This window comes from Macrotis lagotis, chromosome X, assembly GCF_037893015.1.
Source record: "Macrotis lagotis isolate mMagLag1 chromosome X, bilby.v1.9.chrom.fasta, whole genome shotgun sequence".
NCBI classification, from domain to species: domain Eukaryota; kingdom Metazoa; phylum Chordata; class Mammalia; order Peramelemorphia; family Peramelidae; genus Macrotis; species Macrotis lagotis.
This window is the reverse complement of record NC_133666.1, coordinates 208,682,442-208,709,119: the sequence shown is the minus strand read 5'-3', so window position 1 is coordinate 208,709,119 and position 26,678 is coordinate 208,682,442. Positions and strand designations below refer to the sequence as shown.

At 33.4% G+C, this 26,678-nt stretch overlaps 1 protein-coding gene across 6 annotated transcripts in view; it reads right to left on the bottom strand.

The window, feature by feature from the left end:
• Positions 1 to 303: 303 nt before the first annotated feature.
• The window catches only part of TRIM36 (tripartite motif containing 36), an 86,060-nt gene continuing 59,685 nt past the window's right edge, over positions 304 to 26,678 (bottom strand). For 4 of the 6 annotated variants that reach the window (XM_074207409.1, XM_074207408.1, XM_074207406.1 and 1 more), the window contains 3 exons: positions 24,326 to 24,619; positions 17,689 to 17,986; positions 15,352 to 15,961 (listed from right to left, as the gene is read on the bottom strand). In XM_074207409.1, the coding sequence (XP_074063510.1) occupies positions 15,607 to 15,961; positions 17,689 to 17,986; positions 24,326 to 24,619 (947 nt within the window). In that variant the 3' untranslated portion in view covers positions 15,352 to 15,606. Of the gene's footprint in view, positions 408 to 15,351; positions 15,979 to 17,688; positions 17,987 to 24,325; positions 24,620 to 26,678 lie in introns of those variants that run through there. The other 2 variants (XM_074207407.1, XM_074207411.1) reach the window with 2 other exon arrangements.

The window sequence follows — 26,678 nt, the reverse complement described above, 5'->3', positions numbered from 1 at the left end:
ATTAGAAAAAAGTTCCTGTACACAACTAAATTGTTATAGGAATCACAAAATTTTATGATAGTAATGTAATATTCCTATAAGAAATAATAAATGTGATATATAGAAAAAGGGAAAAATCTACATTTATTGATGCAGAGTGAATTGAAGCAGTCATGAAAACAACATCCAGTGACTACAGTATTAACAGAAAGAACTACAGACAGAAAGTCAAAAGTATGTTGCAAAATTATAAACAAACTTTACTAAAGAAATATGAGAAGACATCCCATTCTTTTGCAGAGGGAGACAGTCTGCAAGTGTAGCACACTGTACACATCTTCAGACTTTTTAAAGATCTGTCTGTTCAGTTATGCTGATTTTTTTCCTCTTGTTTTTGTCTTTAAAATATTACTACATTGGATGGCTCTCTAGGAAAGGACAGAAGAAAGATGGTAAGAGAACTACAATGATGTAAAAAAGACATCAATAATAACAAAACAATTATTTAAAAAAAATTAAACACTATGACCAGATTAGATTTATACCAAAGTTTCAGAAAAAGGGAAAAAAACATGATATAGAAATTTACATAAAAATATATTACATATACACATGCACACATTACTGAATTCTACTATCTAATCCATTCTACCTTTTGGCTTTTTTATGGATAAATCCTTAATGTGCTTAATATTCCTTTAATGTTCTTAGTTATGCCTATTAATATTTTAATTGTTAACTATATCCTCTTGGAAGAGCAAGAATCTAATCATGCTAGTAATCTATATTTGAGGAGTTCTGTTCTTTCTCACCCTTTCTCTTTTCACCAAGGCCATATCCTGATCTCTGGTTCTTACACTTTTTCTCTCTCTTAATCTCCTGCCTGTGAGTCAACAGCTGAAAGTTGACATTTGTTTTACTTATTCTTTCTGAACTCATTTCTTCCATCTCACTGTCATTGCCTACTTTCCTGTTGTGTTTATTTACCTTTCTTTGCCTAATTCAAATAAGAGCGAAGTTCATGAGCTATCTTCTCCCCTCACCCCTTCCTCCATATTTGCATACTCTTCTCATGTACCTAGTTATGAAAAACAACAAATTCCTTCCTCCTCTTCATTTCGTACTGTTGTGGAGTCAGGCTACTTAGTTCAGCCGGCTGGTTCAGGCTCAAGATTAGGAAAAGATGAGACCCTCAGCAAAAGACCTGGCATATAACTGGGGTTTAAAAAATAGTTGTTCATTTACTCTATTTGACCATCTAATGTTTCATAAAATGAGGGCTTACTTAACAAGAGACTAGAAAGGTTATTCACTGGGGTTATATCATGGATTCAGTTTGGTAGAGGTCCCCTAGCACATCCTGGTCGGCAATATATTTCAAACCTGAAGACTCCAGTTCCCCTAGTACTTTACTTTTAGACTTAAGCAACTTAGAAACTACACCAAAATCTATAGCATTCATCTTTTTCTACCAACTAAGTCTCAAGGATGGTTTCTTTATGTTTTAGTGAAAAATTAGCCTACTGGAGCAACAAAAGGTCAAGAATATCAAGGAAATTGATGGGAAAAAATGCAAAGAAAGTTGGTCTAAATGTACCAGATCTAAAACTATATTATAAAGCAGCTGTCATCAAAGTTGCCTGGTACTGGTTAAGAAATAGAGTAATGGGACTTTAAATCTGGCCTCAGACACTTAATAATTACCTAGCTGCATGACCTTAGGCAAGTCACTTAACTCCACTGCCCTAAATAAAAAAAAAAGTTCATTAAGAAAAAGAGTAATGGGGGCAGCTAGGTTGCACAGTGGATAGAGAGAGCACTGGGCCTGGAGTCAGGAGTTCAAATCCGTGGCCTTGGGCAAGCCACTTAACCCCCATTGCCTTGCAAAAAAAGCCTAAAATAAAAAATAGAGTAATAGACCAGTGAATTAGACTAGGTAGAAAAGATACAACAGTAGTAATATATTAATATTAATAATCCATTGTTTAAAAAACCCAAAGACATTAGATAAGAACTTACTATTTGAAAAAAACTGCTGAGAAAACTGAAAAACAGTATGGTTAAAAACTAGGCATAGACCCATATCTCACACCCTATACCAAAATGGGAACAGGATTTAGATTAAAGGGCAATGACATAGACTAATGAACAGATCAAGAAATACTCTGTCAGCTATGGGAAGGGGAGAAATTTATGACCAAACAAGAAAGAGTATATTATAAAATGCAAAATGGATGATTCTGAATGTATTAAATTAAAAAAAATTTTGTCCTAATAAAAAATAATGCAGCCAAGATTAGAAGAAAAACAAAGCTGAGAAACAATTTTCCTAGCTAGGGGTTCTAATAAAGATCTCATTTCTATACTATATAAAGAATTGAATCAAATTTATAAAGTTACAAGTCTTTCTCTAACTGAAAAAATGGTCAAAGGATATGAACAAGCAGTTTTCAAATGAAGAAATTAAAGCTATATATAATCATTTGAAAAATGCTCCAAATCATTAGATTTGAGAAATTGATTAGAGAGATGCAAATTAAAATAACTATGAGGCACCCCTTATCTCTATCAGATTGGCTAAGATGACTAAAAGGGAAAATGATCAATGTTGGAGATGTTGTGGGAGGATTGGGACATTAACGCACTGTTGGTGGAGTTGTGAACTGATCCAACCATTCTGGAGAGCAATATGGAACTATGGTCCAAAGAACAATAAAACTGATCATATCCTTTGAGCTGGCAATAGCATTACTAGGCCTGCAACAAAAGAAATTTTACAAATGAAAAATCCCACATGTTCAAAAATATTAATTTTTTTTATAGTGGCAAAGAATTGGAAATTGAGGGGATGCCCATCAACTGGGGAACTGCTGAGTATATGAATGTTATGGACTACTTCTGTTCTATAAAAAATCATGAATGGTAGGACTAGAAAAGCATGGAAAGAATTACACAAACTGAAGCTGAGCAAAGGGAGCAGAACCAAGAGAGTATTGACTACATTAACAACAACATTGTGAGTTGAACAACTCCTCTCAGCAGGTCAGAGATCCAGAGGCCTACTATGGACAAACCATCCTCATTTAGAGGAAAACAAAAAAACAAACAAAAAAACACAGAATATGAATGGATATTATGTTCACTTTTTAAAAAACTTTTGTTTTTCCTTCCTACATCAGGTTTTTTTTTTCCTTTTTCCTTAGTCCTAATTCATTCCTCTTATACAAAATGACTAATATGTAAATGTGCTAAGCACAATATACAACTCTTATTAGATTATTTGCCACTGAGGGGAGAGGGGTGGGAAGGGAGAGAGGTAAAAAAATGTGTAACTTAATATGCAAGTGGATGAATGTTGAAAAACTTTCATAACATTTAATTAGAAAAAAAAGATTAAAAAAAAGAAAAATAACTGACCTAATCAACATGTAAGATGTCAATCTTAAAGGATCTCTACTTAAATGACTTATGGTCATTTTTGGACAACTATGACCTTGTGGATGTCTGTTCTGGGTCACACTTGAGATAGATAGACTTGAGGATGACTTGGTAAAGGTGAGCCATCAGGAAACTCAGGTATGGGATCTCCAAAATCCAAAGAGTTCAATAAATCTCCGGGTTTCACTGTCTGTAGCTTATTCAACACTGGCCCTAGAATTCTCTGCATGTTCCTTACCCATTGCATTCCCTAAACAGACTGAGCAGGCTGAACCTTAGATTTTCTTATGAATTGATTTCCTACCCTTTGTGTCTCATATGGACAGTCATCCAATGTAGGTAGTCAGCCATCATGGTCTGATGATAGTTAAAACTATGTTATCAATATAGTGGTAAATATTAGTGCTTTCAGGTAACTTTTTTCAGATCTTTGCCCACTATAAAGTAGCAGTGTAAGGAAAGTTCAGGTAGCCCTGAGGAAAGTCAATGAAAATATACCCTTCCTTCCGAGGTAAAAGCCACTACTCTTGACTATGCTTAGTCATAAAGACAAAGAAAATAAACATTGATAAGGGCATTAACCACCTCCCTCTCAACCTGGACCTAGATTGACTGGTCTGCAATATTGATGAGGTCAGGTATATCTGTAATAATGGGTATGACGACTTTGTTCAGATCCTTATGGCATACAATAGCTTCTAGAGGCCATCTGCATTCCTTATGCGCAAACATTTTTTAGGGAAATTGGTATAAACAAAGTATTACAAATTTATCTCCATCACCAGAGAATAAATATCTTTTGATTCATCTTCCCTCTCTCCCCACTGGGACCTGATATCATTTAGTGTTAACTGATGAGATGGTTCAAATAACAAGTTTTCCACTTGACCCTACCCACAATAACCCGCATAGAGGTTTCAAAAGGTCCTGCACAAATACTGAATCCCAACATCCCTGGATGTCTCTTCTCTATGCCTTTTGTAATCTCCCCAAATGAGCCAGGCTAATTTTAGGGCTAGAGGGCTTAAAGATCATTAATACCCAGTGCTGAATTTCCCTTACATTTTTACTAGCACCCCTATGAACTGGCTATCAATTGGTTTCTTATTAATCCACAGAAACCACATCCAAATTTCTCTCTAGTTGAGAATGTTATTACCCTCTGATTATACAGGAAGATGGGTACCAGAGCTCTGTATCATCACCTCCTATTCACAGACTATTTGAACTGGTAGCCTTTTGCCTAGGTCACAGCTTTTCTGATCTGATTGACTTCAAATTTCACAATCAGCTTACCCCTAGAGTTGTGTGGCAGAAGAAACCCATCACTAAATTCTGAAGCCATTATGGCAGGCTCCACCCAGGAAGTGGGACCTAATTACCTATGAGGCATAATGTGGGAGGTTAAGTCAAAGAGCCAATTTAATTAAAGCTATTTCCTTAAGAAACTTGACCACACCTTTCTGGGTTTTTTGGGGGGGAGGGGAGGATTATGTTTACTTTTTACAACATGACTTATTGTAGTAATGTTTTTCATGACTACACATTTTTAACCTATACCAAGTAATTTGTTTTCTCAATGCAGGGAATGGGGTGAGAAGAAGGGAGAGAATTTGGAACTCAAGGTTTTGAAAGTAAATGTTGAAATTTGCTATCGCATGTAGCTGGAGGAAAAAATTAAAATAAATTTTAAAAAAAAAGAAAAAAGAAACTTTTATCCACTTATGTGCTGAGCTCCATTGGGAAGTCTTCTGCAATAGGAATTCATATCTATGAGACCAGATTGGAAAAACTCCCTATTTTAGCAAGCTTTAAAAAAAGGTACCAATGGCTATTTCTGTGTGCAATATGTTAGTGATTCAACCAGTCTTAACAATAATTAAGTCCTCAGAGATCTTCAGCCTAGAGTACTCTGTTCTTGTGGGTCTGCACTGGATCCATTAGACCACCTTAACTTAACAACTGCTCCACTGACTAGCTTGGACTCCTCTAGGGTTATACTAGGAGTTATACTAGGGTTATACTCCCTAGAGATGATAGTGGAAAATATTGGAGACACATGAGACAGTGGGGAAGGGGATAATCTGTTGGAGAAAAAAGATGGAATGGAATCATTTGTGCATATAGCCTTGGTAAGAAGGGCCATCTCTATGTGAGACAGTTGAAGGAGAAAGTGGCAGAAAGTTTCTGGTGATGTATGATTTTGAAGAGGGAATAAGAAAGATCCTTTTGGGAAGGGCCCTAATTTTTTTTTTCAGAGAAGTATGAGTGAAGGTGCTCGGCTTGGGGCGGGGGGGGGAAGGAATATTTCCTTGGCTGCTAGTTGCTTCTCTACCAGAAAGATTGTCTGCAATCCTTATCACTGTTGAGAGCAACAGCATCCTCCCAGGCACCTAGGCTTTTAACTGAGACCTGTCAAGAAGCCCAGGTATTTAGAGGTCAGTTCATTCCTTCTGATGTGCAAGAGAGGAAGTTATCTGTCTCAACAGCAGCTTGAAAAAGAAGTCAGAAATTTTTTTCAAAAAGAATGTTGCCATAATTTTATTCTTCTCTGATATAGATATGACTGTGGTCAAGAAAGAATATGAAGTACAAGCCAAGAAGCTGCTATATAATTAATGTAAAATTCATCCTGGACTCATTCTCTTTCACCTCTCATATTCAGTCATCTAGTTCTGTCATTTCTACCATTGTAACATCCTTAGTATATGCCTGCTTCTCTCTTCTGATGCTAACCATTGCAATAGCCTACCTGCCTTTGACCACTACAATCCACACTCCACCCATGTCTGAAAATGATCTTTGTTAAGTCTAAGTCTAAGCATGTCCCTCATCTGTTCAATCAACTCCAGTGGTTTCCTATTATCTCCTACATCAAACAGAAAATCTTGTTTGACTTTTAAGACCCTCCATAACCTGATTTTTTTTCAGTCTTCTCATATATTTTTCTCTTCCACCTTCAACCTACTTAAATTTGTGATCCAGTGATATTAGCCTCCTTTCCTCCCCCTCCCAATTCCAGGAATATTCAATATACCCCAAGCAGATTTTCCATATTCCCCTTAATGCATGTCCCTTCCCTACAATTTATTATCTACAATTTATCCTGTATATCTTGTTTGTACAGTTACTATGTGTTGTCTCAGCTATTAGAATAGGGCTCTTCTGTCTTTCTTTGTATCCCCAGTGTTTAACATAGCCCTGACACAATGGAACTTTTATAAATAAATACTAGGTTTTTGTTGATTTGAGCCTTAACTCCCTGGGCCAAATCAAGTCTCTGGGCCAATGATGTCTCCTCTCAGGGGAAAAGATATTGCCCCAACACATTCAGATACAGGTGGCAGTAGATTACTTCTGAATTCTTTTCCCATTTAACAAACATTTATTAAATCTCTACAATGTGCAAAGTACTGCAGCAGAGAAAATACTAGGTAGAGAAAACTATTATGCCAATTAATAGTTAATTTGTTCCTTTCTATGCTGACCTTACACTAACAAACTACCATATTGTATAGCCTATATTTTGTGCTCTCGTTCTGTATATTTTGTTAATCCAGGCAAAGACACTAGGCACTGGTGCCTCAAAGCTATCTTACCAAAAAGGGAGGCTGAGGCACATAAATTCACCGAGATAACGGAACACTAACTAGAAATGCAACCATGATCACTAGCAAACCCTTCAGGACATGCACAGCAAGCTTAGTCTTCAATTATAAGTTAATTGAAGGCTAATTTCCATAAAATCTACATATGCAGATGATTTCCCCCATGTGGGGCTCCCTAGTTCTCCCTAGAGAACCAAGCTGCAAATACCTTTAAGAACTAGTTGTTCTGGGTGGCTAGGTGGTGCAGTGGATAGAGCACCCGTCCTTGAATCAGGAGTATCTGAGTTCAAATCTGACCTCAGACACTTAATAATTATCTAGCTGTGTGGCCTTGGGCAAGCCACTTAACTACATTTGCCTTGCAAAAACCTAAAAACAAAATAAAACAAAAAAAAATTAGTTGTTCCTTAATCCTTCCCTAGTACCACCCTAATCCCTCCCTAAACCCTTCCAGCATAAACATCATGCCATCATGCTGTACCTTCTTTTAAAAGTCTTCAGTATCTCTGTTACTTTCCCCTAAAGAACCCAGCCTGTATTACTTTGTAAATAAATTTCGAAGTCCCCAACAATTCTAAGTCCAAGTCTGTGAATTCATTTCTACCTATATCACCCACAACAGTACTATGTAAAATACTATGGACACAAAGATAAAATTCAAATAGTCCTTGACTCCAATGAGCTGATATACATGGACAAAAAAGTAAATAAAAGATAATCTTAGGAGGATTGGGTTTGATTTCTTGAACTAAATCTTGAAGCAATGAGGAGAAAGTGTTATTCCTAAGATTTTGCAAAGGCTTATAAGTAGGAGATGGAATACTGAATTCAAGGAACAAGTAGTCAAGCTGAAATAGTATCTGAAGGGAGGCACTGTGAATAAAGTAAACAGTGTGGAGATGTGCCAGAAAGGGCAGCATTTTAAATATGCTAACATAAGCAGTTTTCATTTTATTCTAGAAGCTTTAGGGAGTCTCTGAAGATTCTTGAATGGGGGAGTGAAATGCTCTGGTGAGCTACGATGATAAGTATGGCATGGATCGGGAGGGTTCCTGGACAAGCAACAACCAATTTTGGAAAGGTCTCACTCAGTAATATATAAGAATTATTCTACCTATTCCTGGGGGGCATTTTTTAAGAGATACTGAGAGCAAACACTTCTACCAAGAGATGTTATTGAGCAAGGTTATCAATTATCAAGGCCTTTGAGGGCTCTACTTATTGTGAATTTTGGGACTTGTAATAGACCACGTGATTTCTAATACTAAGAATTGTATTTCGCCAAAACAGGATGAACTCAAACCCAGGCTTTAAGATTTTTTTTTATTTTGCACAATTTATGAAGTGAATGAATTGGCAAATATTGGACAATTTGGAAGCAGAAACAATTGGGAGTTTTTTACAATAGTCAAGGTGATGAGAACCTGGTCTAGGGATGGCAGTATATAGGGTTGAGTAAAATGGATTGAAGGATACAGTTTCAAGAGAAATGCAGATGAAGTAACTAGATTTGGTAGCTGATGAGACCTAGATGAAAGATAAGATGCAAGGCTGATTGAAGCAGGTAACATGGCTAACTAGAAGATGACTAGCATTAGCACACTATTTTGGGATGAAATGAGGCCCTCTGGCATCACTGAGCAGTTAACAAAAAGGAAGTTTATTTTGGTCTAACACAGAAAGGATATGCAACAAATATTCAGTAACACTAGTCATCAGCTTTAGTAGAAGCAACCTTTCTAACTTCCTTATGGAAACATGTCCAGTCAGTGGGACAAGAGAGCAGGGTATGTATGATAACCCAACAAGTCTAAAGTGATACCTAGACTCCACCTGGAACTTATACTTTTACATGGTCAAGAAGTTGCATTAGCCAGGCAGTTTTATATACATTTAGCATCAACTACTTCTCAGGATTGTTGTTAGAATCAAATGAGACTATTTGCATAAAGCACTTACTTTCCATTGTTCTTTTTCACTTAGTGTCTTTCTGCACTGCCTATCCAAATGACAAAATTCACACCAAATGAAGGCAAAATTCCATTTCTTTGGTCTTCTCACATACAGTACTTTTTTCATCTTCGTGTTTTTTACTGTGAACCAGAGTGTCAGCCTCTAGAGGACTCTGGAAAAGCAGCTTTCAAGGGTCATCTTCTACATGAGACCTTTCCTGATCTCTCCAGCTGCTTATGTCTTTCCTCCTTTTATTCATATATACATATATATATATATATATATATATATATATATATATATGTATGTATGTATGTATATACACATTTTCTCCCTCAGCTTGTCCTCAACTCTGAGGACAAGGGATATTTTTTTTGTTCTTGCAAGGCAATGAGGTTAAATTAAGGTCACACAGCTAGATACTTATTAAGTGTCTGAGGTCAGATTTGAACTCAGGGACTCCTGACTCCAGGGCAGATGCTCTATCCACTGCACCACCTAGCTGCCCCAACAAGGGATATTTTCATTTGTATCTACATCCCCAAAGCCTAGTACACAGTTGGCACTAAATATTTGTTCACTGGTTGATTAGCAATAGAAGCATTGATTCTAGAATATAGGTGGGGAGTAGGATAACCATTTGCTGAGATTTTACTTACTGTATGGGGAAAGAGGAAGTTGCGTGGAACAAGTAACCACAAGGCAAGTATAAAAATAACAAGATATTGTGTAAGCATGAAGAGTACAATAAGCACTTATTAGTTCTGAATAATGACATTCTTGTTGCAGAGATCACATTATTATATCACCAATTAGAAGTAGATAATGAAGCATAGTTGCAATTGGGATATAATTTCATCTAATCTGAATTCGTATGGTAATCATATTGATATTATTTGGGATGGGGGGAATGTTGAGAAGAATCCCCATGGTACATACTTTCAATTGTTAGAGACAAGGAAGAATTTGACTGAAGATATAAAAGCAAGAAAGAAGAACTAGAGAACTGACCTTGCAGTCACAGGACTTAAACTTGAATGACACTTTTGCCCCTTACAATTAGTGTGACTTTGAATAAGCAGTTTAACCTTTACATCTACGTGGTGGTCAGATCCAAATGAAGACAGTCCAAGACCCTTAAACTAAGAAACTTAGATCTAATACTTCCAGTCTCGTGTCCTCTCAGCCATCATCCCAAGAAACAAACCTTGTGGAGATGCAACCTGGTGACAGTTTCTGCAGAAGATACTGGCACAACTAGCAACCTAGAAAATAAAGCTTTTGCAACTAAAGTTCTTAACATTGTCAAATGGTATAATATCAAACTGTTAAGATTTTATCAGTGGTAATGACATTAAAGTGGAAATGATTTTTCTTTTCTACTTTAAGGGTCACTTAAGAACTTTTTTATTTCTTGCAACTGAAGCCTTTCAAATATTGTCTCCCCACTTGTATTTCCATAGACTTTTTAAAAATTCTAATGAAGGAAATACTTTTGCAACTATGGCTAAGGAAAGAATTCATAACTAATTAGGGGATATAGGTAATCATAAGACAAAATATAGCATTTTTGTATATAATTTTAAAATTTTTGTATTAACAAAATCAAGGCAGATATAATAAGGTAAAGTATTAAAATATCTGTGTAATAAATATTACTGCTAGAAGCCAGAAATCCAAGATAGGAAAATAGCAAGTAGATTAAAAGTAGTCTAAGAATGTGAACAGTTTCAAAAACTATAAATGCAACCTATACTAACTACACAAAAATGTTCCAGTCACTAAGAGAAAAGCAAATTAAAACTACTCTGAGCTGTTACCAACACTCTGCAAACTGGCACCAAAAAAAAAGAGGAAGTAAGTGTTGGAAAGGATATGAAGAGACAGATCTACTAATAATAGAGCTAAGAATTGTTCCAACTTTCTGAGAAAACAATTTGTAATTATTTAAGAAAAATAACTATTAATCCTGAAATCTTAAGTCATAACCCAAGGAAATCAAAGAAAGAAATATATGCTAAAATATTCATAAAACCATTTTGGGTTTAAGACTTGGAAAGTGCTACATTATCATCAACTGGGCAATAGGTAAACTGTTATGTGAATATTATGGAATATCATTAAGAAAAAATGACAAGTAGGAATTAAACAGCATTGTGATTCAGAGTGAAACAGGCAGAATTTAATATATTTTTATATAACATGCACAATAACTACAAGTGAAAAGACCATTCACTAAAAGGAAGTTAAACTCTGAATGACTGAGAAACCAAAAATGTTACAAGAACTAAAATATACCTGGTCTCTTCTCAATAGGGAGGAGGGGTATTTAAAGAATGGGACAGATTATTTGATTAACTGTCTGTTTTGTTTTGTTTTAAAGGAGGGAGGATTTGTTACAATTGCAAGGATAAGGAAACATTCAGAAATAATTGTGATGTAAAACCAAAATGAATTATTAACAAACATATTTTTTAAAAGGAAAATAGTAATTTATGAGTCAGTATTGGTTAATCAAATAAAAATCATGCTGGACCAACTTCATTTCTTTAAGAAAAAGGTTCTAGATGGTAACTAGAATATTTTTGACAGAGTATATCTAAATTTCAAGAAGGCCTTCAACAGTTTGTGAAGAAGACAGAAATGTGTGTTGATTTGATTAGGTGACTTCGGAAGAATTGGATCCAAAGAATCATGATTCTTTGGGACCAATTGGTATTAAATTTGTGGAAGTTCTCTAATGTAGGGCTTCTATTGAGAATACAAATGTGGACAGATATGGTATGCTTTACAAACAGACAGACACTGCTATAATTATCAAGATCTAATAATATCTCAATATACTAGAATGAAGGGTCAAAAAGAATTAGAAGAAATTTAATAAGAACAAATGTAGCATCATTTAGATATTTTTAAAAAGCTCTTAAGTACATAATGAAGAAAAACAGTCAGATGACAGTTTATGTGAAAAAAGATTTTAATTGAATCAAATATGAGTCAGCAACTGGAAAAACTTAAGACTGATAAGTTGCACTAACCAAAAACACAATATACAGAATGTAGAAGTTACAATATATAGAAAACAGAGAGGCAGCTAGGTGATGCAATGGATAAAGAGCCAGGTCCACAAATCAGAAAGATCTTAGTTTAAATTCAACCTCAAAACTTAGTAGCTATGTGGTCCTGGGCAAGTTACTTAACCCTGTTTGACTCAGTTTCTTCATCTGTAAAATGAACTGAAGAAGGAAATTACAAACTACTCTAGTATCTTTGCCAAGAAAACAATAAATGGGATTACAAAGAGTTACAACTAAAAAAACTGAACAACAAGAAGCTACAATCTCCATTATACTCTATCCAGACAAATCCAAACTGTTAATAAATTCTAGGTGCATTTCTGATGGTTGAGTAGACTCTAGATCATGCCACAAGAATATTACATGAAGAATGTATTTTACTGATAGGAAATGGGGGAAAAAAGACTTGCTAATTTTAAATATTTGAAATGCTGTCATATGGAAGAAACATTAGATGTGTTTTGTTTAAACACAAAAGTTGAAATAGGACCAAAGAATCTGGAACAAGACAACCTTCAAGTCAATATAATGAAAAACTAATGCTTAGAAAGAAATAAAAATGTATTGAATTTTTGGGAATCAGTGAGTTGCCCATCACCGAGGGTCTTCAATCATATATCACAAATACATCTACTTCTTGCTGGTGATGTAATTTTGGGTTCAGATATGGCTAGGCTGGATGACTTCTAAAGTTTCTTCTAATTCTTTTATTTTTTGATCATCTCCATCTTTTTTCATATATATATATCCTAAAGTTCAGTCCTTAGACAATATTAAACCTTCCTGTACTCCTCAAGTAGGATTGTTCCACAAAGACAGCATGGTTACTGATGGATAACTTGCTTAGATTGGTGGTCTGTTATCATGAAATGGGAAAAAGTAACAGGAAAGATTTGATAGAGTTGGGGGAAGGATGCAGAAAGATATAGAATTTTAGAAAAAGTAACTTTAAGAATCATCAGATTTTTTTTATATCAGATGACAATCCAAAGAAGTTAGTTAGAACTCAGGAATTCTAATGCCCAGTCCAAGTGTTCTTTCTTCTACTCAAGCTGCCTTCTTTGTACAAACTAGATGGCAATTCTTGCTCTTATGAGGTCTTCAAAGAAAATAAAGAAGTCATATGCAAGTCCTCTGATTTTCTATAACATAAAAGTAGACATATCCAAGATAAATTCAAGATAAGCCTTTAGAGAAGGGTGTCTTAGGTTGGAGTTCACTAATCTCTTGTATAGATTTCTAAGGTCATAAACTTAGGGAGGAAAAAAGCTTTACATTTTTTTTGTCTTATCTTGCCTTGATCTACAGCATATCCAAGAAATCATTTTTTTAAAAATCAAGTAATAGATTTGTATCAATCCATGCACATTTCTAGGATTTCCTCATGATTAATTAAATGTATCTGAAAGATAAATGTACAAACTTCATTCCAATATGAAACTTTCAAAGTAATTTTTTAAAAAATTCTTAGAATTTAGATTTATAAATAAACAAACTTTGCTACTTCTCATTTTTATTTTTTCCTAAAAAATCAAATGGACAGTTATTTACAGCTATACAGTTTCAAATAAAACTTTCCTACTTTGATCGAAAGATTTAAGTTTAGGAATATCTACATGATTTATACTCATACAAAGGTTTGAGAGATTCGATCTGTAATCAACACATGATAATTTAGTCAATTTTATTGCACAACAATCCACATAACACCATACATTTTTTAAGTTATAAAGTGCTACTATCAGATAAAATAAGCAAATGCTACTGAATACTGAATTCCTTCCATTCTATAATATACACCAATTGAACAATAAAGACTTAAACTGGTTTTTCAGTTTAAAACTGGAAATAATAATAAGCTTGAGGAATTATTCTATTAAATGAGCCAAAAAAGCACTGTAATATCATCGATTCAATATAAGGACAAGACTTTAGTATCCACAATTATCTAATCTTAATAAAGAAGAAACAATTACTTATAGAAACCATATAATAAGTGTCAGGCAGCATGACATAGGAAGAGCTGGGTTCAACTCCTGACTGATTCTTTCTGGTTGGGTGACACCCTGGGCAAGCTTCTCAATGCTCTAATGTTCTAACTCTCTTAAGACAGTAAGATGCAGGGAAGGTTGAAAAGGAACTTTCTTACCTAGGGGTTTCCTAAATTAATGAAATCAAAGGTCCAGTGCCTTTATCAGTATCCCTATACAATAATGTAGCCACATCCTTTAAAATGAGTTCAAGCATACAACGGTTTTGTGGTCTAAACATTCCACTTACAATTAATTTCTTCCAACTATTAATAAAAGTGCATCAATAGAATAAATATGTCATACCTTAATGTTATATCTTAGTTGCAATACCAAACATTTGCTTCTACTTGATTACACTGCAAAAAATTTATTGTCCACACCAAGTAATAACAGAGAAAATGCCAAACAATTACACTATCAGCTATTATTTCATGTTTTGGGATAATTTTAATGCTATAAAAGATTAAATCATAAAAGCATTTGTGCATTAAACATAAAAACTAGTAAAAACTGAAATGTAATAATCATACTAAATGAAATTAAATAAACTATCAAAAGGGTCAAAGAGCAAATAATCTCATTTAAATATCAGTGCATTTGGAACCAAGATTTCCTAAAATTATTTATTGAAGACAAAATCAGTCTCTTCACCCAAGTTTACAACGTTTGCCCAAAGGAGAACATAAATTAAAGCTATTTTAAATTAATCTTAAAGATTACAGAGATTGAAAAAATCCACCTTTGAATTAATTTTAATATGTCTAATAAGAAACTTAGTTTATTACAGTTCCATATGAGGAGTGTTTAGGAAAAACAGCTTCTATTTCCAGGGGGAAAAACGTTTTTAAATAGTACTATTTTATATGTAATGTAGAGGAGCTGGTTTTCAAAAAAAAATCAGCTAAAGTAAGTAGGTAGAACAAGTACTATCAACATATATAATTAATAGCATAGATAACATTTTAAAATTGATTCTTCCCTATTTAAGTATGTTACCATCATTTTAATTCCCCTTGTCCATTATTTGTCTATAAATTTTATTTTCCTATTAAAAACAAATGCAAGACACTGTTTAACACTCACTTCTCTCCATAAATTATTTTTAGAAATAATCTTTCTTAAGACATAGACATGATTTAAAACAGGGAAAACAAACATAAGTGTTCTATAAAATGAGATCTCTTGAATTAAAAATTAAGATGAAAATTGCTAGTTGACAAATTACATATATTTTCAACTCACAAAGACACTCATCAAACAAAATTCAGTTGCTAACCAACAAGTTTAGTAGTAACTTGAGGGGAAAATGCCCTTAACTCCATCACAAAGAAATGTAGAATACTTAAGATGGAAGAAAAAGCTATTTTGGTTTTTTCTGTGTTTTAAGGAAAACACACAAACACACAAAACAAGCATGGCAAAAGCACTTAGGAGATTTGTAATTAGTTTTGACTGTTAATGCTAAGACATCCTTCTGCTCACATTTCTCATCCTAAGCAGCACCAGTAGATCTTTGTATTACATGTCATCTTGGTATTCCAGATACTTTGCTGTGATGGGTTCTTCAAGCTGAATTCCTCCACTCCCCATTAAAGCAAAAGCAGGATACATTGTACCTGAGCAGTCCACTTGGCGCTCATAAAGTAATTTCATGTGATCTGCATCATAGAACCCAACTTTGCCTTTATCATAGTCGAAGAAAATTCCTATACATGCTGGCATGGGAAGAACTCTATTTTCAGGTTCACTGGAAGAAGTAGGTGACTTGGGGACAAAAAATTTCTTCATGCCTACGGTAACTAATGTAAAGGGCTGTGCTGAATCAAAGCAGGTATCTTCACTTCCACTGTCATGACCGCTATCTTGCTCATATCTAAAATAAGAGAATAACTGTAATATATAAATTATCATAAGATCTAGTGTATTTTCACATTCACATTCAAATATCACACTCTAGTTTAAACAAAACTTCTGTACTGAAGTACAGCTAAACATTTAGAAAATTTTAAATAGAAAACTGAAAAAAATAAAACAGTGTAAAATGTACTGGGCAAATAAGCTAATAATTGCTTGTGTTTGCATAGTGCTTTAATGTTAACAAAACACTTTTCTCAAAACAATTCTGTCATAGCTAGTATTTGAATCCAGGTTTTGCCTTGAGTTTAATCTTCTCCCTAATAAGTCACATTTACAACACCTACCAAGAAAACCATCTGAAAAAAAAAATTAACAAGTGTCCAAAATCATTTTTCTTATTGTTTGCATTTCCACCTCTTCTTTTATATTCTAGACATACCTCCATTAGTAACACATTCTTATCTCACTGTTTCCTATAATAAGTTCTTCTATTTTACTAAGAATTGCATACTTACCTCTTAAGATTTATGGGATTAAAGGAAAGATAATACCATCCCTCACTGAAAATCCTTGCTACTCTTTATTTTTTTGAGAAGAAGAGTAGATAATAGGATTTTATTTAAATTAATGGGAGCAGCTAAGTGGTACAATAGATCAAGCACTAGGCTTAGGAAGACTTACCTTATATTCAAATCCAGCCTCAGACACTTTCTAGCTGTGTGAGCCTATAAAATCACTTAACCCTTTTTGCCTCAATTTCTCATCTGTAAAATAAGCTGGAGAAGGGAATAGTTTCAGTTTCCTCAACCACAAAAATCACCTGGGAAAGGAAATGGCAAACTACTCCTGTATTTTGCCAAGAAAACTTCAAATGGGATCACAAAGGGAAGGACATGACTAAAGAGATGGAACAAAAATTTAAATTAATAGGCTAAGGTAAATTCTTGGGCATGGATTTTTTTTTAATGCAGAAAGATCAGCAATGTTTCTTTGGAATTCTTAAAGCCAAAAAAAATTCCCTTGTTTGGGAGTAAGGCCAACAAAGTGAACAAGGGCTATATGTCTAGACTATTTCTTCCAATCTTCATAAAATCTAACTACAATTAAAAAGTAATATATGACACCAGTCACCCTCTTTCTAAGGATGATTTAACTGATTTGGGAATGGAAAAAAAAATCCTAGCTCTGAATCAAATGTTCATTTCAGCGATATTATACAAAATCACATTAAAGGGAAGTTTTTTACAAAGTTGTGTTCACTATAGGAAAATAGGAATTAGAATAATTAGCTGTGAAGTTACTTGTTATTAGTCATTTTTCAGTCAGGTCATGACCCCATTTGGAGTTTCCTTGGCAAAGACACTTACGTTGTTTGTCATTTCCTCCAAGTCATTTTATAGATGAGGAACACCAAGGCAAAAAGGGTTAAGTGTCTTGCCTAGGGTCATATTAAGTGCCTAAGGCCAGATTTGAACTCTGGAATATGAGTGTTACTGACTCCAGTCCTGGTACTCTTATCCCCCTGAACTACCTAGATGCCCAGCAGTAAGACAGCACAATAAAGAGTATAATTTTTCACTGATAGCTCATGCAATAAGGAACATATAAAATAGCAATACAATAATAGCATATATAATCTCTATAAATAAAGTTACTGAATCTAAGCCCATTTTTAGACTTACCATAAAATGCAATAAGTCTTAAACTGACCCAAATGTTTAAGGAAAATAAAACAAAATCTACCTTGGGCTACTGATATCACGAGGATTATGGAGCCATTCTTGAATTTTAGCATTGGAAGCAACTCCCACTTTAACCATGTATGAATATGGTTCTATACGTAAGGCCCAAAAGTGTTTTCCCTTGGTGATTCCAGTGTCTCCAATGATATAATCTAAACTTGTGTAACAACCCACTTGAATACGCTCAGCAGCAAGCAGAAGAGAAAATCCAGCTCTACTGTCCACACGGTCTCTCTTTAGATTCAGCAATAGATGTTCATTGTTAAATCCACATTTTTCATCAAAGAGAAAACTAAAAACTTAAAAAACAAACAACTAAAATTAGTTTGAAGCTTATTAACATTTCAAAATTGCAATATATCAATTTGAGTAAAATTCTAAATAGATTTACTATTCTAATGAAGCATAAAATTAATTAAGTTTCAATCTCTTTGTACAACACAGCACAAAACTATGTGAAGGTTGGTATATGAAAGCACTTGTGAAGACAACTGAAAATGTTTTTTAAAATACATCTTTAAGACTTGATACTCCCTTAAAAATACAATGAAAAAGATTATGTTCTGCCCTAGACATCTAAAAAACCAGAAGAGCTGGCTTTGAGCAAAAAAAAATCCTGTCAGCTAATTTCAATTTAGAAGACTTTAGACAACTTCCATTCATAGCTCTCTACCTTCAAAACAAGATGAAGACTATTGTATCTATTATCTAATTCATAATGAGCAATACAATACACTACTAAAGATTTGAGGATCTGTAAATGTTTTCTTCATACCCCCAGGACCATTAATCATGGTTGCATTGATATTTCCCTTGATCAAAATACAAAGGAAAAATTTCACAGATGGGGAAACCAAAATCATTTCAGCTATTCATTATAGTGTTGTGGAGAATGCTGAGGAGAAATGGAGACCTAAGCAAATCTGAAAACTAAATTAAGGCATATGAAAAAAAAGTGAGAAAAAATTAAGGAATAAGCACAGAAGACAAAGAAATAAAATTATCTCTCTTGTCAGATGATGTGATGATATATTTGTAGAATCCTAGCTATTCAACTAAAAAACTAGTTGAAGCTATTAACAACTTTAGAAAAATTGTTAAAATAAACCCACCCAAATCATCAACACTTTTAACCCAGCAGGAAGAGAAGGAATTCCATTTAAAATAACTGTAGAGGGGCAGCTAGGTGACACAGTGGATAGAGCATAGGCCCTGGAGTCAGGAGGACCTGAGTTCAAATTAGACCTCAGACACTTAATAAATTACCTAGCTGTGTGACCTTGGGCAAGTCACTTAACTCCATTGCCTAGCGCGCGCGCACACACACACACACACACCCTAAAAATAATTTAAAAATAAAATAATTGTAGAGAGTATAAAGTACTTGAGAATTCACCTGTCAAGATACATATTGGAAGAGCCAATACTACCTAAATTTATCAAACCAAAGAAAGGGGAAAAAAAAATTAGCAAAATTCAAATGGAGGAACAAAAAGTAAGCTATCAAGAGAATTACTGAAAAAAATGTACATGAAGGAAGTCTTGCAGTACCAGATCTCAAACTATACCACAAAGCAGTAGTCATCAAAACAATTTGGTACTAGATAAGAAATATTTATCAATGGCACAGATCAGATACACAATATACAGAAGGAAATGAGCCCAATAATCAAATGTTTGATTACCTAAAGATCCCAGCATTGAAACAAGAATTAGTTTTTTGATAGACTTCTGGGAAAACTAGAAATTAGACTGGCAGAAACTATGCAACTCACATGATATAACGAGATAAGGTTAAAATGGGAACATGATTTAATTATATAGGATATCATAAGCAAATCAAGGGGGCATGGAAAAAATTACCTATCAGATTTATGGATAGGGGAAGAGTTCATGATCAAACAGGAGCTAAGTTCACAGGAAGTAAAATGGATAATTTTGATTACATAAAATATAAAAGTTTTTTTGCACAAACAAAACTAATGAAACTGAAATACGAAGAAAAATAGGAATTTTGGGGAGAAATTTGCCATAAGATTCTCTGATGATCATTTTCATTTCTCAAATATATATAACTAAGTTAAATTTATTTTTTAAAAGTACATCATTTCCAATCAATAAACAGTCTAAAAATATGAAAGTGTAGTTTTCAGAGGAAGAAACCTAAATAACAATTGTATGAAAAAAAGTTCTAAATTACTAATAATTAGAGAAAACAAATTAAAACAACTTTAAGATCACACCCTAAAAGAAATAACAAATGCTGGGAAAATAGGTACAAGAATGCACACCTGGTGGAGCTGTGAATTACTACAACCATTCTGGAGAACAATTCAAATTATGCCTTGAGAGCTATAAAACTGTGCATACCCTTTGACCCCCAGAAATACTATACAAAAATATTTATAATGGCTCTTTTTGTTGTCACAAAGATTTGCCCATCAATTGGGGAATGGCTGAACAAACTGTGATGAAATACTATTGTGCTCAAAGCTCAAAGAAATATTTGTATGATACAGGAAAATCTGCATGAGTTGATGCAAAGTGAAGTGAGCAGGAACAGGAAAACAATCTAGACAGTAACAGAGTATAGCAAGGAAAATTAACTGTGAAAGATTTAATAACTATAATCAATACAATGATCCACAACAACTCCAAAAAATTCATTATATAAAACGCTATCCACCTTAAGATAGAGAACCAATGGACTCACTACAGAGACTGAAGCATTTTTTTTTCAGAACAAGGTTAATGTGGAAAATGTTTTACATGACTACATATGTATAGGGATTGTCATATTTCTTGCCTTCTAAATAGGTAGGAAAGAGATGAAAGGAGAAAGAGAAGGTGAAACTAAAAATAAAAATCAAAACAAAACAAAAATGTGAGACAGAATATATAAGTAGCACAGTCAAGGTTTTTTTTTTTAATACATTGAAATGAAGATATTTGACTATTTGAAAACACCATGCTGTCAATTCTAAGAAATGCAAGTTTGAAGACAGAAATGGAAGGAAAAAAATTGGTTAATATAAATTCCCAAAGTAGAGAAAAGGATACTTTTCTACCATATATGACAACAAATTAGTGAATCTACCAATTAATCTTAGCCCAGACCTAGAGAACTGATAGTTCATTCCAAATTATTTTAGACTACTTTATTTATCTCTCATCTACACACTTAAAAGATAAACCTTAAGAAATTTCATCATAATTCTGATTTTTGAAAACTTTGAAACAGAATTGCAAATTTTTCCTTATCAAATTTTAGTATATGTGCTGCCAAATCGAGCACTTCTTTATCAAATTTAACATTAAAAATATGGTCAAACTTACTAAGTTATACAATCCTAATAATTATAGCTGTGGAAGGAACCTTTAGAGTTCTAAGTCTAACCTCATTTTTACAGATGGGGGAAAACTGAAATCAAGATGCATGCCCAAATTTGTCCAAGGTCAAATGACAGAACAAGAAATGGCCTAAGTGTTCTGACTCCAAGTCTAACAATCTTACTATTTATACTGCCAAGCAGTAAGAGCTTTCCTTTCTTAGGATAAAATTTCTTTTTCTCTCTCTGTTCTCTCCACACCCACTCCTCTCTACATGTTCCCTTCCCCATCCATCTATGACCAACTTCTATGTTTACATTTTCCCCTTCAAATTAGGGAGGCCAAAATAGAATGATTTTAAAATGATTATTTCCTTCACTCAATGGTCATTTATTGAGAATATTCATGAATAAAGCATTCACTGTACCAGGTACTTCTCTGTAAGACACTGGCATACAAAAGACAATCCAGTCTAATAAAGGAGAAATGAGTATGTACCTCCAAAACAACACTACAAGGTAGTTAGGTTGACATCCAACTCCATAAAAAAGAAATCACTTCTGCCTGAATTGATTAGGAAACCCTATCTATAAAAGCCATACAAACCAGAATCAGATGGAAGTTTTTCTTCAAGACATTAGACAAATGATCAAAATGAGAAATTTCCAGTGGTACGATTCAATTGGTTCACACCAATTCAGCAGAACTGATATCTAATTTGATGTTGAGTTCATCAAATCAGTTGTTAAAATGGCAATTGTTATCAGGGTTCTCTCTAAAGTAGACAACTGGGCAGCTGCCCAATGTGAAAATCACAAATTTACATTCTTTAATCTAATGTTCATTTGCGCAACAATGTTTTAGTAATGTTCGTTTCACGCACAGGTAAAAAAAATGGACAGAACTACACTTGTAATATTTATTTATTCATTTCTTAAAATTCATTATATCTTTGATGAAATACTGCATTTTAATTCCCTTGTTTTGATTACACATATAACGTGAACAGAAAAAGTGTCAAATAGAGGGTGAGACAAGCTGTCATTTGTTTCACTTAATTGGTAGATTCACTAATTTGTTGTCATATATGGTAGAAAAGTATCCTTTTCTCTACTTTGGGAATTTATATTAACTCCTTTTTTTCCTCCCATTCCTCTCAATTTGTTACACACCCAAAATTATGGTTGAGATATTATGAGTGCACTGGTGTTCCCCAAAAGGTGAAACCAATGAACCAATAGAAATGTAGATTTCTTTTTTTGAAGGTTTTTTTTTTTGCAAGGCAAATGGGGTTAAGTGGCTTACCCAAGGCCACACAGCTAGGTAATTATTAAGTGTCTGAGGCTGGATTTGAACTAGGTACTCCTGACTCCAGGGCTGGTGCTCTATCCACTGCATCACCTAGCCACCCCTGAAATGTAGATTTCAAAGGTTATCTTACTGCCCATTTTGAAAGCCATGAAGTAGATGAAAAAAAAAAAAAGAAGCAGAATGAATTTGGATTCTGCATAGTTTCCAAACACTGGCTGCTGTGGTCATGTGACTGCTTTTGCTCCAATAGGATACATTCATGAGTAATTATGACATAATCTAGTTTTGTGTACCTTTTATTGTTCTTATTTTAGTATTAAATGCATGAAATATTAAACTACATTTCGATATATCTTTTTGCATACTTAAAAAGGTCATTAAGGTGGAGAACTGATTATTAATTTATTTGAATCTCACCATTGGAAATTACCATTTGGATATACAAATGATAGTTCTGTTAAACAAGTTCAATAAATTTTCTATAGGTATACCAATAAATCACAGGAACAGGGTACTTTTAAGAACATAAAACTCATTTAAAAAGTTATCTGAGTTAAATTTATAAAAAAAAAAAAGCCACTCCCCAATTGACAAATTGTCAAGGGATATGCAGAGGCAATCTACAGATAAGAAAATCAAAGCGATCCATAGTCATATGAAAAACTGCTCTAAATCATTACTGATGACAGAAATGCAAATTAAAGTATCTCTGAGGTATCACTTCACATCTCTCAGACTGGCCAATACGACCAGAAAGGACAATGGATCAATGTTGAAGGGATGTGGGAAATCTGGGACACTAATACATTGTTGGTGGAACTGTGAATTCATCCAACCTTTCTGGAGAGCAATTTGGAATTTTGCCCAAAAGGGCAATAAAAACGTGCATACCTTTTGATCCAGTAATAGCACTACTAGGACTTGAAGAGATCATGAAAAAGGGTAAAAACATCACTTGTACAAAAATATTCATAGCAGCTCTGTTTGTGGTGGCAAAGAATTGGAAATTTAGTTAATGTCCATCAAACTGGGGAATTGCTGAACAAATTGTGGTATATGTATGTTAGAGAACACTAATTGTAGTTGGGATGGGAATTCAGAAAATCCTGGAAAGACTTCCATGAACTGATGCTGAGTGAGATGAGTAGAAACAGATAAACATTGTACACCATAACAGCAACATGGGGGTGATGATCAACCTTAATGGACTTCCTCAGTTCATCAGTGCAATAATCAGGGCCAATTGTGGGGTATCTGCAATAGAGAATACCATCTGTATCCAAAGAAAGAATTTCAGAGTTTAAACAAAGACCAAAGACTATCACCTTTAATTTTTTTTAAAAAAAGTTATCTTATGTATTATGTAAGTTTGTTATCTTTTATATTTTATTTTTTCCTTAAGTATAAGATTTTTTCTCAATACATTCAATTTTGATCAATGTATATCACAGAAACAATGTAAAAAATACCTTCTGTGGGGGGGATGGGAAGGGAAGAGAGATTGGGGGAAAAATTGTAAAATTCAAAAAAAAATTAAAAATAGGGGCAGCTAGGTGGCACAGTGGAGGGGCAGCTAGGTGGCGCAGTGGATAAAGCACCAGCCCTGGAGTCAGGAGTACATGGGTTTAATTCTGGTCTCAGACACTTGATAATTACCTAGCTGTGTGGCCTTGGGCAAGCCACTTAACCCTATTTGCCTTGCAAAAAAAAAAAACTAAAAAAAATTAAAAATAATAACAATAATTAAAAAAGAAAGGAATTTTCAAACATCCAATTTCATTCTTCCATTCCAAATGTAATTCTCAAACAATAATGTTGACACATTTTGACTACAGGCTATTTTGTCACCTCTAAGTCAGCAGACCACCAAAAAAAATTATAAGATATTACGCTGGAGTAGTTTCAGATGAATAAATTTTAACTAGAGGTAGAATTTGTAAGTAGATTATTTATCAAGATATTTTTTCATTCTGTGATTCTTTGAAACTTCATAATACCTGGAGCTGGAGGAGTATGGAGAATCACTTCTCTGCTGGAAGGACTACAGACAGAACCTTTATATCCTCTCACTCTGAAGGCATAGCTACTGTTACTTTCAAGATCAGAAATTATTTTACTGGTATTATAGACCTCTGTCTCATTCCAAGTTAACATTTCTTCTTCTCTACCAATCTTTCGATATTCAAGAATATAACTATCAGCTTTATTCTTCTTTTCAGGATGATGCCAACATATCAAGGCATTATTATATATTTTGCTCTGTTCTTCATTGATCTCTGGTATACCTACACCTAGAAATGAAAAAGAAAACAAGATTAAATACATACATTTTAGACTCAGGTTTTTTTTTTTCTTCAAGAGCAACTATGATGCTATGGTTTCTTGCATTGACCTTAAAAACTGAGTTGATATGGGAGAAAATAAATAGGTATATTTATTACTACAATTAAAAAAACTAAAAACTAAGAAAACAAAAGAAATGGGAGAAATATCTGGGAAATGAGATTAAAATAAAAAATTATATATATATATATATATACACATACTCTATACCTATAATGCTAAATATATAATAATTTCTAAATACTATCTACTCTATTTTTTCAGCTTTTTCCCTTTATTTATCATATGTTGAAAGGAAACTTCTAATTAGAGATAATTTTTAATTTATGTTTTGCAATTTTAAGCAAATTTTAATCATTTCAAAGACCAAACATGGGGAATTTGACTTTTGAAAAATGAAAACAGAATCACTGGAATGTATTGTAAAGATCCAAAATAAAAGTTTTAACAATTACATACATAATCTCCATTCGCTTTCTTAAATAAAAATTTTAAAGTATTTCAAGTTTCAATTTAGGACAAACATAGCTAGAAAAAAAATTGAATTTGGGCTTTTGAGGAAGATATAACAGGCATGGAAAACTCACTTTTTTAATAAAAATTAAAATCTATCAATAATTTTGCTACCAAAGTTAAAGAATATATTCCTCTTTTCAATTAATAAAGGGAATATAGACATTATAAGTAGGATTGTATATAAATGCAGGAGAAGTCTATTTTTGGCCAAATAAAATGCTTCAATAAATTTAATTTCGGGAGTGGCTAGTTGGCGCAGTAGATGGAGCACCGGCCTTGGAGTCAGGAGTACCTGGGTTCAAATCCGACCTCAGACACTTAATAATTACCTAGCCATGTGGCCTTGGGCAAGCCACTTAACTCCATTGCCTTGCAAAATCTAAATTAATTAATTAATTAATTAATTTTTTAAAATTTCTTAACATTTTGTTTTCCAAGTATATACAAAAGTAATATGTATCTTTTTCTAAGATTTTGAATTTTACAATTTCCCCCCACCCTCCCTAAATTTAATTTCTTAAAAAAAAAAAATTAATTAAGGAAGTGTAAAAAAAAGCATCAACATCTACTTTCAACAGAGAAGAAATATTAATGTTATATTTATAGTTTTTCTTTTGGGGGGAGGGAAGAATCCTTGATATCTTGAATGTTTAATTCAGGGGAGGAAAAATCATGATATAACAAACTGCAATTAATCACAACTCAGTATAATACAGTTAATAAATAATTAACGAAATAGAGGACTTCCAAGCATTCCTAATGGAGACAGAAAAAGGGCAGTAAAAGAGAAGCAGTGTTTATTATTTATAGATTACTACTAGGGAAGGAGGGGCAAACAGAGTTGTAAATGAGAGTAGAAGGAAAAACACTATTAACAATTATAGCCATGAACATTAATAGGATCAATTCATCCATAAAAGGGAGGAAGAAAGGAGAAAAAATTAGAAAGCAAAATCCAATAATATGATATTTTAAAAGAAATATACTTTAAACAGAAAGATTTCTACAAATATTAAGAAACTAGAACTAAAATCTGTTTCAAGAGAATTGAAAAACAAGTAAGAATATCAACCATGAGCTCATACAATGAAAGTACTTGATTAAAAGAGATAAAAAGGAAAACTATATAATGTTTAAAAGTACCTCAGACAATAAATTAATATAATATATAAACACCAAACTGCATTGCATCTAACCACTTAAAGGAAAAATGAATAACATATAATATGTATTAAAATATTTATTTTTACAAAAATATTTCTAGGTAATCTTTTTGTTATAAGCAAAGAACTTAAAAGGAATTGCCAACAATTGGGGAATGGATAAACAAACTATCACCTATGGATATAGTAGGATATTACTATGCCATAAGAAATAATAAAAGATATAGTTTCAGAAAAACTTTCAGAAGTTTCAAAGAATCACAGAATGAAAAGGATCTTCAGAAAGATTCAAGTTTCATACTTGTAAGAACCAATAGTGAAAAAAGTT